The following is a 15,172-nucleotide window of genomic DNA, read 5'->3' on the forward strand; positions in this document are numbered from 1 at the left end:
ATTCAAATAAGTCTAAGATTGGAGGTAGCCATGTGGTCAAGGCAGGATTTTAAGCAAAGCAACTTCTCTGGAGACACTATCACGTGTGGCAGCTTCTGACTAAGAAGGGGACGGTACGCATCATGTGACTTCACACGCACAACATGCCAACATCGTACATGTGATGTCAGGATGTTGCATTGTGCACACATCATTGGGCCGAGTGCAGAACCCAGCGTTGCATGGGTGATGTCACACATGAATGGCACACGTGTGATGTCACACACACGTGTGACGCTGCCCAATCTGGGGCACAACTTGATGCCTCTGCCACTGTGAGAACAGGATGCCGAAGGAGATAGTCCCTGGCCTGATCCATCAGGGCTGTTATTACATTCTTATGGTTGTCACGATGTTCTTTATAGAGGAAGGGCAGAGTTGAGGCCCATCTGAAACCAGTTATGGGAAGATATTTGACTTAAATATTGAGCCATGTAGACAGTTGTGGCCTTTTTCAGATGCAACTTTGGTCTTATCCTTTCTCACAGTCTTTTTCTTTCCTTGCCAGAGTTCGCCTATGGAGGGCATCCCTACCCTTTCAGCGGGATTTTCGAAATCACACCAGGCAGTGCTGTGGAGCTTGGCGAGACCTTTAAATTCAAGTAAGGGCCTTTCCTTCTCCTCTCAACATCTGCTGTCCTGAAGCCCATGATTTCTCAAAAGAGCAATGCATTTTTAGGGGAGCACCTGACAACTGGTGGCAGCATTCCCACATCCCAGTAAACCATAGTTAATGAATGTGTGAATGACTCCCACGTTCCTGTTTAAATTATGTCATTAAATACACAAGATGGACAGCAACAAAAATCTTCCCAGCATATCACCTCCTTGCAGGTTTATGTACACACTGGGTCAACCTGCACATCACAGTATACCATAGTTTCTGGTTTGTTTTCCTCAAACAAACCATGCTTGGTAAACCAAGATCAAACCTTGGCTTCTCAATATAGTTTGTTTGGAATGAATGAAAACTCAGCTTCTGGTTTTCAGATGTAATACTAAGCCAGGAATTGGAGTTTGTTGTTCCTACTCATGCTGACACCACTTGCTGCACTGTTTCCCCCCTGGACCACATGTGAGGAGCCCATGCTGCAGCTTTGCCCCATGCCAACATCCTTCATCTATGACTTTGGGATGGCACTGGCTTGGGGTGCAACTATAGCATGGGATTCTCCTCCAAATGGTCTGAGACTTCTCACATTACCGCCCATGGGCCAGGGCATTTATTGCCAAGTAGAATGAACAGCAATGAATGTGCCAAGGACTTTGGCCCAAGAGACAAAAAATATTGGGGCAATCTGTTGTAATCACACATTTTTCTGTGCAATCACAATTTATATACATAAATGTTACCCAAGCAAGTTGTGCCATGCAGCATGATGAATCCATCTGCTAAAGGCAGCACCAGCAGGGAATACAAGACCCAGAGTGTTTTTGTATAGTCCCCCAAACTTCCACTATAGTGTCCTCTTAAACAGATATGTCATTGCATCCAGTCCAATACTTCATTCATGTACAAAACCCTATATGGTATAGACCTTGGTTCCATTTAAAAAATTATCTCTCACCTCAAATTTTAAAGCTAGAATGTAAATTTAGAAAAGTGCACGTTGAGGCAGACTTATGAAAATGAGCCAGACTTTTGCATTTCCAGAGTGGGTCTTGACTACCCAAATCATCTCCTTAATCCCCCCCCCCATTGGTTTTCTGGTGCATAAGTTGCTGATGCAGAGGCTCGAGAATGGAGAGCTTACAAGAAATATTATAAACTCAGCCCTGTTGCATGTACCATTAAACATTTTTAAACTATGTGAAGTTTAAACCCCAAACTATATCAGTAGAGCTCAAACCTACACTCTGTTTAGCATATTTTCCTCTCTCTTTCTCTTTTAAAAGAGAATATAAAAATAGATTATGCTAGTACTATATCCTGTGTGCATGGCAAGAATGGTTTCTAATTAATTGTGTGAGGTTATTGTGTTGTTTTTAAGCTGAGATTACTTTCTAAGCTGTTTAAGTCTGTAGCATTACTCTGTTCCAACATTCCATAAGGACTCCATCCTTGGCTCTATCTGCCAGGTAAAATATATCTGTACTACAGTGTCTCTCTCCTGGGCTGCCTTAAAATCTTTCATGATTATCTTGCTGAATGTTCCCTGCTTTTGATGCTTACCTTTGCTTAACCCAGAGAATCCATTGCCTTGGGCACTACAGACTTTACAGAAGAAGATGTGGATAAAATCATGGAGGAACTGGGCAAGGAGTACAAGGGCAATGCCTACCATCTCATGCACAAGAATTGCAATCACTTTTCAGCTGCTCTGGCAGAGGTTGGTTCATCTTCCATTCTGTTTCTGTGTAGTGTACTTGTATGGCACTTTGGCCAACACGCTTCCAGCCATGAACAGGTCTCTGGTCAGAACATTGTCCTTCAATCACCCTTCACACTAGCCTGATGGGCATTTACCCTTTGAGAGCTTTTACAAGCATAGCACTGAGTGGTAGCTGGTCTACAATGGGTAATTAGACAGCTATGAGGGTGGCCATAATGTATCTATGTACAAGTAGAAAGACACAATCAATGTAGCTCTCCTATTTGGACGTTCAGTGCATAGGGAATCTCCAGATTTAGGGAGGAAAAGGTATGGGACAGCAGTAGCTGGAGGAGAGCACTGCGTGGATGAAGGGCAATTAAAGGAGTCACAAGGGGTTCACAATCCACATTGAGCCAAAATATGGACATACTTCTGTACCGCTCTGTACCGCTGCTTCCTATTCTCTGCCTGTTTGCATTGCAAATACGATAGCCATACTTCTCATTGGTTACCATATCAATCAGCACAATGGTGCCTTGATCTCACTTGATTTGCAAGAGTACAGTGAGCTGTACCCTTACATTACATTATAGGGCCTTTGGAGTAGTAGTAGTAGTAGTAGTAGTAGTAGTAGTAGTAGTAATTCTTATACCCCGTCCATCTGACTGGGTTGCCCCTGTCACTCTGGGTGGCTTACAACAAAATACAGCATCAAATGTTAAAAACTTCTCGAAACAGGCCTGCCATTAGGGATGGGGGGGGGGGAGGCAATTAGCCTTGAGGGGAGGGAACTCCCATTAGTATCAGGTCATCCATAGCCCAGAAAAGTTTGAAACAGCAGCACAGGCTCAGCTTTTTTCATGGCTGCTCTGCCCCAGAATGGATACGCCATTTGGGGCCCCAGTCTTCACCATGCAAATCGTTCGGTATTCCTCCTTTGCACTAGGAATGAAACCCGAAATCCCTCGGCACAAGACCTTTGACCAGGAAGGCACTTGGTGATCAGCTGATGTTTCCCCTGCTCCCTTTTGTAGTTGCACAAATTAACGCTGATTACTCATCAGTTCCTCCTGATTGCTGCTCCCAGCTGCTCTCCTTGGCAATGCATCCTTGAGATGAAGTGTCCATAATTAGGAAATTGATTAGGAGCCACAAACTTGCTTTGTTTGAAAGGCATCCTTCTTGAAATCACAGAGTAGAGCTGCTCTCACTAAAAGAGCTGGTACTGTACTTTCCACTTTCAAAAGGGGGGGGGGGAATCCAACATGGCCCTGCTCTCAACTGTGATATCTTTCAGATTTGTATGTGCAATCCATATGAGGTGTCATAGAAAAGGTCATAAACTGCTGTTATCACACAGCAACTCCCCATTCCCTGAGCTATTTATGTGTCTCCTGACTGCTATAAAACTGTTCTACATTTTTTTTTTAACATAATGAAAGAGGCAGAGAGGAAAAGGCCGAATCAGTCATTCCGACCTGTTCAGCAGCCTCTAGGGCCGCAGGTGAAAGAATTGCAAAACTTTTGACAGTTGGGTATATTGCTTGTCATACTGTAGCTGTGAATAATGAAGTCTGGTGGTCCCTTCTGCTTAACCCTTCTCCTACCATCACTTTTCCACTGGTATCTCCCTGTCCCCCCCCCCCGTCCCCCCCCCCACTTTTAGTCCTATGAGGTTTTAAACTCATACTTGCAAGGTAAACAAGGTTTGGGACACTGGTGGGTTCACTGGCATCCATCTGTCTTAGGAGGCAATGGAACAGTGTGCCTTCAGGGGTGAAGTCAAACTGTTGGAGAGTTACTGCAACTGGAGAGGGCTGCAGAAGGAAGGCAACTGAGAGGGGAGAGGGTTAATCACCTGCTTCCCTGCTAGATGCATAGTCCCCTCCCCAAAGGCACTTTGCAGTGGAAAAGGGGTTGGTAGGGTTTCATTCCATGTGGGTGCAGCTTAGCTGTGTAGTTTAATAAGTCAAATTACTCAGGTATACCTGAGCTGCATTTCCTCCGAAGTCTTTGAGAGAGGAAATGGGCTGTGTAGGCGTGTGATGTGTTCTTTTCTTCCCGGACTCTGTGGGGTGTCGATTCAGAACGTTAAGCATCTCGAGGCATTTTCTAAATTGCCATATCATCTCTCTCAAACCAAGTAGATGCATTCTAAGTTGGAAGTGATTATATTTCAGGCCAGGATTCAAGTGCAATTATTATTTTGAAGGTTCCTTTCCCCCACATTGTCTTCTTGGATTTGATTGATAGAGTGACTTGTGGAAAGTATTTGCATCTTAGCAACTAGAGCCACTTCTCTTCCTATGGCACTGGCATCTTTCTCATTTTGGGAGTTGTATCCGTTGTGATAGGGATGCGGGTGGCACTGTGGGTTAAACTACAGAGCCTAGGACTTGCCGATCAGAAGATCGGCGGTTCGAATCCCCGTGACGGGGTGACCTCCTGTTGCTCAGTCCCTGCTCCTGCCAACCTAGCAGTTTGAAAGCACGTCAAAGTGCAAGTAAATAAATAGGTACCGCTCCAGCGGGAAGGTAAACGGCGTTTCCGTGCGCTGCTCTGGTTCGCCAGAAGCGGCTTAGTCATGCTGGCTACATGACCCAGAAGCTGTACGCCGGCTCCCTCGGCCAATAAAGCGAGATGAGCACTGCAACCCCAGAGTCGGTCACGAGTGGACCTAACAGTCAGGGGTCCCTTTACCTTTACTTTATCCGTTGTGATAGCTGTGAAGATTGGTCCATGAGTTTGTCCTCAGCCAGGCCCCACATGCCTACCTTTTTACTTACTTCCAGTTCAGAGGGTGGCCAGAGCAGTCAGTTCCCTCTTCCTTAGTGTCACACTTGCCCTTGCAGAACCCAGCGATGAAGAGGATGGAGACAAGCTCAGTCAATAGACTCATAATCTCAGGATCGTTGGTTCAAGCCCCACGTTGGGCAAATCATAGAATCATAGAATCATAGAATCATAGAGTTGGAAGAGACCACAAGGGCCATCGAGTCCAACCCCCTGCCAAGCAGGAAACACCATCAGAGCACTCCTGACATATGGTTGTCAAGCCTCTGCTTAAAGACCTCCAAAGTAGGAGACTCCACCACACTCCTTGGCAAATGTCTCCTGCATTGCAGGGGGTTGGACTACAGGGTGCTTTTGATCCCTTCCAACGCTGTGATTCTATGAAAAACTAGAATTAGCTGGCTCTGCTGTCATTGGCTCTGTCTCCACCTACTGTTGGCCTCCTTGCCTTCCGCTCCACCAGTCTCAATGGGCACTAGCCATACTACTCTGTAGTAGTCTTGCATGAGCAGAAAGCAGTTTCACTCATGCAAGTTGTGGTACCCAATTTCCACCTACCTTGTTGTGCAATGTCTCTCTAAAAGACAAGCTGGAAGGTTTCACTTTTGCAGCTGAATCCTGTATGAGGGCCCTCTCATGCTCTCCAAGTGGCCCAATATTCCTGGGAGAATCCCGGAATTATGTGCTGTGTCCCATTGGTGTGGTGGTGGTGGCAATAGGAAAGGAATCAGAAGCCCTGGGAAATGGCACTTTGCCGTGGATATGGTTCCTAACATGGTGCTGTGGCCTAATGACAGCTGTCACAGAAGTCTTGCTGCCACCACTGCCAGCAAAGTTTCAGTGGCCAAGGGAAGGGGGCAGCTGCAGCAATGAGCGTGATTGATGCTAATGTAATTATGAACTAAGCCTGAATGTTGGAAGGGTTTGGGATTATCTGGAAGCTCCAAACTGGGAAAGTTCATATTCTGCACTCTCCAGTTCCAAACTTCGGCTGCATTACTATATCTATAAGAGTTACAGGCCTTGTTTTTAATACAGTTTGGTAAGCACAAGGCCAATAGGTGCCAGATCAGCTTTTCCCACATCACTTGTTCAAGGTCAATACCAAGCCGTAATACATAACATCTTATATCTAGCACAGTGTAATCATAATACTCCTTTAGCCATTAATTGTGGCTGTCCTGACAGTGGCCATGTAGCAACACCTACTGGGATAGGGGGAGAAAATCCATTTTGTGTCAATGCAGTAAACTTGCAGCTTACTGTACGATGACTTACAGTTGTTCATCCATTCAGAGTGAAAGCCATTATTCTCAAGTGTCACCAGTAATCTTAGTCTTAATTATAACCAAGCCTTCCCCAGAGAGCCACTTGTTACCTTCCCTGTCATCCTGCAGCTGCTCCCTGTACTTAAAAATCTTCATCTCAAGGACTTTCATGCATAAAAAAGCAGAACTGCATTTCAACCAAAGAACGAAGCTCTTTGGATCGCAGAAGTGTTGGGACTCATACATATTGCAAGGCTTGCTTCTCTGAGCCCTTATTGGCTAGACTAGCCTTCCCCAGCCTGGTGTCTTCAAGGTGTTTTGAACTCCAGCTCCCATCAGTCCCAGCCAACATGGCCAATGCTCAGGAGTGATGGGAGTTGTAGTCTAAAACATCTGGAGGACACCAGGCTGAGGAAGGCTGGGTTAAGTTGCAGTTATTCACATTGACAAGCTTCCCTGCTCTATTCAGAGGGGCAGGTTTAAATTTTTGGAGCCCAGAGCCTGAAGAACTTTGACTCACCACAGCAGCCTACTTGAATTCATACCCATTCTCCTTTTAAAAACTAACAATCAAAGAAACTTACAGTGAAAAAACAAGGTGTGGGGGGAAATACACATAAAAACAGCAATAATTAAAGTAATAATATTAAAACTTCAGCAAGAACATCATCAAACATCCAAAGAAAACAGTGATCACCAATTAAAAGCTGGCTTCCCTTCAAAATGCGGAAAGACAGGGAGGGAGCCTAGTGAATTGCCACTGAGTGGGGCCACTGCTGAGAAGGCTCTGCCTCTTGTATCCACCCTCCTGTATGGATGGGACAGACAGCAAGGTCTCCAAGTCTGGTTTTGTAGGGGAGCAGGCAGTTTCTGAGGTAACCTGGTTCTAAGCCATTTAGCGCTTCTTCTTACAATCTAGACTAGGCCTTCACAACATTTGCCCTACAAAGCCCCCCATAGCTTACCAGGGGGCATGTTTGAGACATGTTGTTGCACATGCTTTTCCTGCTAAAGGTCCCAAGTTAAATCTGTGGCATCTCCAGGGAGGGCCAAGCTAGGCCTCTGTCTGGAACTTTGGAGAGCCACTACTTGCCATTGAAGAAAATACTGAGCTCAATGGAGAAATGGTCTGATTTGGTGTATGACACCTCACAATAAGAACATAAGAGCCTGCTGGATCAGGCCAATAGCCCATGAAGTCCACTATCCTGGTCTCACAGCAGCCAGCCAACCAGATGCCTGTGGGGAATCCATATGCAGAACCTGAGCCCAAGAGGACTCTCTTCTCTGCCATGGTTTCCAACAACTAGTATTCAGAAGTATTTCTGCTTCTGACCTATGCTCTGTGTCACACACACCACAAGGCATGACTGGTCAGATGCTTTAGCTTTGGTTAAGAAGTTGTTCAGGCCTGTTCTATAGAAACTGAAGCCCCAGCCAGGAGGTGATCTGGCAGGCCTACGTTAGTTCCACAAAATCACAGTCCTAGAACAGGCAGAGATGTTACCTTCTTTAGATCAACTTCCAAGCAGAAAGCCAGATGACTGCAGAGGTCTCTAGGCCAGCTACTGTTGGCTTGGTTTCAGAAGCTTTCTAGTTCTCCCTTTTCTCGCCGTGGGATCTTGTTTCACAGCAGGCATTGCAGGGCTTGCCTCTCCACTCCTGCACATTTGCCATGCTCTCTCAGCGCTGCAAGATGAAGGCCGTTCTGTCCCTAGAGCTTGCGTGTAGAATGGATTTTATGGCCTGTTGCCACTTGCCTAGTTTGTTTTGTTACTTCTTGTAGGTCTTCTGTTTCCCTCTTCAGGGAAGTGCATGGTCTTTCCTTCCTTGACCCCACTGCCTGCAGTAGATGTTGAACAAATCCAGCTTAGGACTGTATTCTGGTGGTATGTGGGCATGTTCGTATTTAAACGAAGTGATGAGTATGTTTTATTTCCCGGAAATCTTCCAAATAGGGCATGAGTAGGGAAACTAAGGCCTGGGGGCCAGATCTGGCCCAATCGCCTTCTCAATACAGCCCGCAGACGGTCCAGGAATCAGCATGTTTTTACATGAGTAGAATGTGTCCTTTTATTTAAAATCCAGCTCTGGGTTATTTGTGAGGCATAGGAACTCGTTCATTCTTTTTTTTCAAGATATAGTCTGGCCCCCAACAAAGTCTGAGGTACACTGGACCAGCCCCCTGCTGAAAAAGTTTGCTGAGCCCTGATATAGGGGGATTACACAGTTTAGGTTGCAAGTGGTGGTTTTGCCAGGACAAAACTGTAAGGTCCAGAGCCCTGCTCAGCAAACTGAGCAGGAAGGCCGCCTAACACAACAGGGCAAGCAGTGTCTGTTTAAAATAAGAGAAGTAGTACACACCCTCTAAAGCAGGAGTACTGAATCTTTCCTGGCCTGAAGGCCACTTTCACCTTTGACCAACCTTCTGGAGTCCACATGCCAGTTGCAAAGGTGGACATAGAACTCTTCCACAAGCACCCTCACATGCACACACAGACAGACAGACAGACAGACAGACATTCAGGCACACAGCCACCCATTCCTTAACTGATCCTTGCAGCTACGCTGAGGAGGGGGTTATGGTTATTACCTTCGCTCTGCTCATGACATGATCGATCTAATGACCAGGAAGGGTAAACTGTATGCTCATCAGGTTGCTGCATCCCACTCACTCCAGCAGTGTCTGCTTTCATTAAAATCTTTTGCAGTTGCTGTCGCCAAAGTCAGCAGGGTCTTGCGGTGGGGGGTGGGTGGGGGAGGTGTCCAGAAAAAAAATCTTATGAGTGGGGGAGACTCACAAATCAAAGGTTAGATCTCCTCAGTGGCGTAGCGTGGGGGGTGCAGGGGGCGGGGCGGGCGCACCGGGCGCAACATCTGGGGGTTAGGGTTAGGGGGCGCAAATTACTTGCCTTGCCCCGGGTGCTGACAACCCACGCTACGCCACTGGATCTCCTAATCTAAAGAGTGCCCCCCATGAAACCATTAAGTCCAAAGTCTCAAATTACCTGACTGCACCCCCAATCACAAGTTGCCCAAATAGTTGAAATGCCAACTTGCCAAGTGTTTTCCTCTTTGCTTTCGGGGTTTATGCGACACTTCCACATGGTCTGTGTGCTTCACTTCCAAAATAGAACGTTGCAGTGATCATGTGGCATCATTTCTCTCCCACCTCCCCACCATAGCTGTCAATGTTTTCCTTTTTTTAAGGGAAATTCCCTTATTCTGAACAGGATTCCTTGCAAGAAAAGGGAAAACTTGACAGCTATGCTCCCCACCCCTGGAAACATGAACAGGCATGGGGAGGTGACCATGTGCGGAGCAATCACCTTTCACCAGGCACCTATGATATAACGGTTACCTGTTGTTGTTGTTGTTCTGTCCATTTCCCCCAGATCCTGTGTGGGAAGGAAATCCCCCGCTGGGTGAACCGCCTGGCCTACTTCAGCTCCTGTATTCCCTTCCTGCAAAGCTGCCTGCCCAAGGAATGGCTGACTCCAGCAGCCCTGCAGAGCCACATCAGCCTCGGCCTCCACAAGGAAGAGCAGGGAGACACCACCGACGAGGAATCCCCGTCCACTTCCGCAGCGGCCTCTGCCTCAGGCCCTTCACGGACCTGCAGACACACAAGAGTCTGAACTGTGCCTGGCTGAGCTGCCCTGCTGAGCCTCTGCCTCTGCCCCATTGCCTGGTCACTTGCCATTGACATCCTTCTCTGAGGACACTGGACAGTCTCGCCTCTCAAGGAGAAGATGCACACCCTTGCCTCTTTTTTAAAGGACAGCTTGTTTCTCAGCCGCGTCACTCCAGAACTCCGTCAAAGAGTGTGGGGTTTAGGCTCCTGAGGCTAGGTGGTACTCTTTGATTTTAAATACACAAAACAAAAACTGCTGGAATCATGGGGATGTGGCACAGCAGGCCTGAAGGGAAGCCACACGGAGAAGTCCCTTACCTGGGACTCTTTTAATCCCCTGCCTCCTCCAGCAGTGACCACAAAACACCTTCTCTCCTGTTTTTCTGAGGTGGCAACTTACCCATAGTGCACCTCTTTTAAGTACCAAAATCAGAGCTTACCTTTCTCACCCCAAGACCAGCAACAAGCTCCAGTTAATTCTCTTATCTCCTCAGTTTTCTTTCTTTTTGTCATCACTAGGTTCTAAAAACCATCTGAAGGATACATGAAAGGTGCTGCCCTTCTACCGCCGCAGATTATGATTATGATTATTATGATTATTTTGTGAGTTAGAATATTGTATAAGAGACCGAAGGACTTGTTACCCTTCAACTACAATAGCAAAATTAATCTTAAAAAAAATAATGAATGTGTGAGTCTGACTTTTTATTTATTTATTAGAGCAAGTGAGAGGAAGACACACAATAGTCAAGTTTGTAACTCCTTTCTGAGCAGAGGTTCTCAGGCCTTTAAATCCAGGGGTTTAATCTCAGGTCTTTAATCCAGGAACCTGTGTCCCCCTAGCTGTGGCTGGATTATAACTGCCTGTGCAGAGCTAGCTACCCAAACAGAGTCACAGCTCCTATTTAAGGCTCTGACTGAGGATGACTGCAAATATAGTAACTTCTGAGATAGGCTCTCATGAAGCCTTCAGCCTGAGCCCTGCATGGAGCTGTCCTGAATACGTACCTAAGCAGAGGCCGGTGCTCACAACAGAATAAAAGCACCACTTCTTAAGACTTTCTTCGTAGGAAAATGTTGCTCCATCTGCACTCCCCACACAATCAGGTCCCAAGTTCAATCCCTGGCATATCCAGGTAGCAAAGACCTCTTTCTAAGACTGGCACTCAGAATACACTATACAGTGGTACCTTGGTTGTCGAACTTATTCCGTTTCGGGAGTCCTTTCGACTCCAGGAACAGTTTGAAAACCAAGGTGCGGCTTCCGATTGGCTGCAGGAGCTTCCTGCACTCAAGCGGAAGCTGTGGAAACCGTGCCAGACGTTCGGCTTCCAAAAAACGTTCACAAACTGGAACACTCACTTCCGGTTTTGCTGCGTTCGGGAGCCGATTTGTTTGACACCCAAGCTGTTTGACAACCAAGATACCACTGTACTGAGGTGGCTAGACCAATGGGCTGAAAGCAGCTGAAAATAGGTTAGGTTTGGCTTTTTTTTTTAAAAAAAAAAAAGGTAAGGCAAATGGAACTGTATATTCCAGAGGCAAAGGTGGGCAGTGCCTGTGTACAGAGAGCCAGTGTGGTGTAGTGGTTAAGAGCGGTGGACTCGTAATCTGGGGAACCGGGTTCACGTCTCCGCTCCTCCACATGCAGCTGCTGGGTGACCGTGGGCCAGTCACACTTCTCTGAAGTCTCTCAGCCCCACTCACCTCACAGAGTGTTTGTTGTGGGGGAGGAAGGGAAAGGAGAATGTTAGCTGCTTGGAGACTCCTTAGGGTAGTGATAAAGCGGGATATCAAATCCAAACTCTTCTTCTACAGCAGGTTACCTGCCAGTCATGCAAAAGCCATGGGTTTCATATATATATGCACTCATGCATGCATCACCACCCTCCATCCAGGAAGGAAGAGGCAGCATCACAGTTCCAGGGCACATTCCAGCCAGGCAAAAGCCCTTGAAGAGAGTGTGCAGCATGGCTCCTGGGGAGGGCCCTGAGAGCTGAACAGACAGACCTAGAAGGCCACATTTAGCCCCCAAGCCGAAGGCTCCCCACCCCTGATTTATATAATGACGTGTTGGTTCCTTCCTTCCAGTCCTTTCCCTAATCATACCTAGCATGGTTTTGTTCATTCCCAGCATTCCAAAGTGTCCTTTTCCGTGAGCTTTGTACTGTGACCCCCCCAATATCTCGTTCTTTGGCAAAATGCTTTAAGCGAGAGAAAATGCCGTCTATGTAGCAGCTCTGTGGGCAAGACCCCTTGGTCTCCACTGCTAGTTACACCACTGAGACGTCTTATGTGAAGACTCCCATTCCCCCCCCCCCAAATTAAATCTTCAAATGTTAACAAGAGCCCATAGGGTGAGATGCAGTGGAGGAGTGGCAAGATTGCAAATGGTCCAAGGCAGCCCAGGCTAGATAGGAACAAAGTAAGCTGCCTTGCATCAGTTCATCTTCCTCTGCATGTGTGGGGCAGTGGCAGACTTTGGGTTTTTTAATTTCAGCGGCACCCTGTGCAACACCAAATCCTACTCTCCGGCTGCCTTTCATCTTCTGTGGTTTTTCATTGTTGCAGCACTCCTTGCAGTGCCCTCTTAGCTTGATACCCAGTGAGGATGAAATGGTCATGCTCCCCTAAACCAGGGGAGGGGGGCAGGTTGCAGAGAAGTCTAATTGCTCCAGCGTAAATTCGTGCGCTGACAGGGTTCTTACTCAGTGCTGCTGCATTAAATACAAGCCCGTACAAGCTTCATTTTCTTTCCTAGTGGTAAAGGTAGGGTTTCCGTACGTCCAGAATTTCCCATTGGAAACATGTCCTGGTGAAAATCGCAACCTACGTCGAAAGTGTAGATTTTGGCGAATTTCCTTAAGAAATTCATGATGGTATTATTATTATTATTATTATTATTATTATTATTATTATTATTACTTTTTGAAACATGGAAACCCTAGTAAAGGGTTCAGCCTGAGTGCACACTAGCCCCTGAGTGCAGACATCAGTTATTGCTCAGGTTCTGATGCTTAGAAAAGGGCCATTGCTCAGCCCTGGGGCATATGCATTCCATACAAGGTCCCAGGTTCAATCTCTGGCATCTCCAGGTAGGGCTGAGAGAGACATCCTGCCTGAAACCTGGAGAGCCACTGACAGTGTAGACAATACAGTAGTACCTTGGGTTACAAATGCTGTGGGTTACAAACGCTGTGGGTTACAAACTCCGCTAACCCCAAAGTAGTTGCTCCAGGTTGCAAACTTTGCCCCAGGATGAGAATGGAAATCACACGGCGGCATGGTGGTGGCAGCAGGAGGCCCCATTAGCGAAAGCGCGCCTCAGGTTAAGAACGGTTTCAGTTTAAGAACAGACCTCCGGAATGAATTAAGTTCGTAACCCAAGGCACCACTGAACTGAGCTTAGGTGATTTGCCTCGGTATAACACAGCTTCCTATGTTCATAAATCCTAAAGTTTCTCTTTGTAGTACGAGGAGTGTCAAAAAATGACAGATGAATCTTGATGGCAGACTGGGATTTTTTAATTGAAAAAAAATATTTTTAATACTTTTAATCCAACCACAGGTTCCAAAGTGGAAATACACACACACACACACACACACACACACACACACACACACATTGTTAGGCTTTTCAACGTGAGAAAGAAACATTTCAGCTGGCCTGATAGAACAACTCCCCTCTTCTCCCTCTTCAGTCCTGTTCTGGGGGCTTTCCTGATCCCCTTGAACCACCAGAGGGTTTTTCAGTAGAGGTTGGATGGTCATCTGTCATTGATGCTTTAGATGAGATTCCTGCATTGCAGAGAGTTGGACTAGATGATCCTCAGGGTCTCTTCCAACTCTACAATTCTAGGATTCTATGGATTTTGTGGGGCATAGAGTGGGAGGAGAAGTGGGGAACCCTGAAGTGCAAGTAGAAGTCCTTCCACAGAGCTTCTGCTAATGGGACTCATTGATGCCACTAACTACAAAAACTGAAAACGTAAAACAACAAGAAGGCACAGTTCAAAAGACAAATGAAATATAATAGTGGCGGCAAAAACATAAGCGTGCCCAATTCACCGCAACCCTGCCCAAAGAACCTGGGCAAAGAGGTGCATCCTCACTGGGTGCCAAATGAAAATCATTGTGGGGATGAGGCACTCCTCAGAGGGAGGCCGCTCCAAAGGTCACTGCAAAGAAAATTCACCAGCAGGCCTTCACCACAAACCTCATTACATGCAGGAACCACTTTCAGGGCTTTCCCTGGAGGTCTCTGGGCAGGTTGGTCTAGAACAGGTACCCCCAACCTGCGGCCCTCCAGGTTTTTGGCCTACAACTCCCATGATCCCTAGCTAACAGGACCAGTGAGCAGGGATGATGGGAATTGTAGTCCAAAACATCTGGAAGGCCAAAGTTTGGGGATGTCTGGTCTAGAAGGAGCCATTCTTTCAGATATTTGAGGACCAAGTCATTTACGGCCTTAAATGTCAACATAAACACCTTAAATTGGTCCCAGGAGGAATTTCCAGGAAGTCGGTTCTGGAGATAGCTGGAAATTCACGTGCTCATGGGCTTCAACTCCCGTAGCCTGATCTTGGCAGTGTTGCAGTATAACTTACTCATAAGTAGGGATGGGGTAGAAATTTGATTTTGTTTGCATTTTGATGAGCAACCACCTAATTAGCATACTTTGAATCAACACGCAAACAAAAGCGCAAGTGTGCTTTGAAATTCATACTTCTCCAAATTTTGTAATGCAGTTCTCCAAGCAAAAATGCATATAGTAGGGAAATGTTTTTTATAAACATGTTTACGCTTATGAAAATAACATGCAGAAATGGACCATACAGTGGTGCCCCGAAAGACGAATGCCTCGCAAGACGAAAAACTCGCTAGACGAAAGAGTTTTCCGTTTTTTGAGTCGTTCCGCAAGACGAATTTCCCTATGGGCTTGCTTCGCAAGACGAAACGTCTTGCGAGTTCTTGTGAGTTTGTTTCCTTTTTCTTAAAGCCGCTAAGCCGTTAATAGCCGCTAAGCCGTTAATAGCTGCTAAGCCGCTAATAGCCGCTAAGCCGCTAATAGCCGTGCTTCGCAAGACGAAAAAACCGCAAGACGAAGAGACTCGCGGAACGGA

The 15,172-nt window shown here is 46.5% G+C and overlaps 1 protein-coding gene across 1 annotated transcript in view; it reads left to right on the plus strand.

The window, feature by feature from the left end:
* The window catches only part of LOC308582910 (deubiquitinase DESI2-like), a 52,234-nt gene extending 39,389 nt beyond the window's left edge, over positions 1-12,845 (plus strand). Inside the window, exons 3-5 of the mRNA XM_081186495.1 lie at positions 548-641; positions 2,228-2,369; positions 9,811-12,845. Of these exons, the coding sequence (XP_081042621.1) occupies positions 548-641; positions 2,228-2,369; positions 9,811-10,053 (479 nt within the window). The 3' untranslated portion in view covers positions 10,054-12,845. The remainder of the gene's footprint in view (positions 1-547; positions 642-2,227; positions 2,370-9,810) is intronic.
* Positions 12,846-15,172: the final 2,327 nt, after the last annotated feature.

Source organism: Podarcis bocagei (assembly GCF_964188305.1).
Source record: "Podarcis bocagei genome assembly, chromosome: 1".
Lineage (NCBI taxonomy): Eukaryota > Metazoa > Chordata > Lepidosauria > Squamata > Lacertidae > Podarcis > Podarcis bocagei.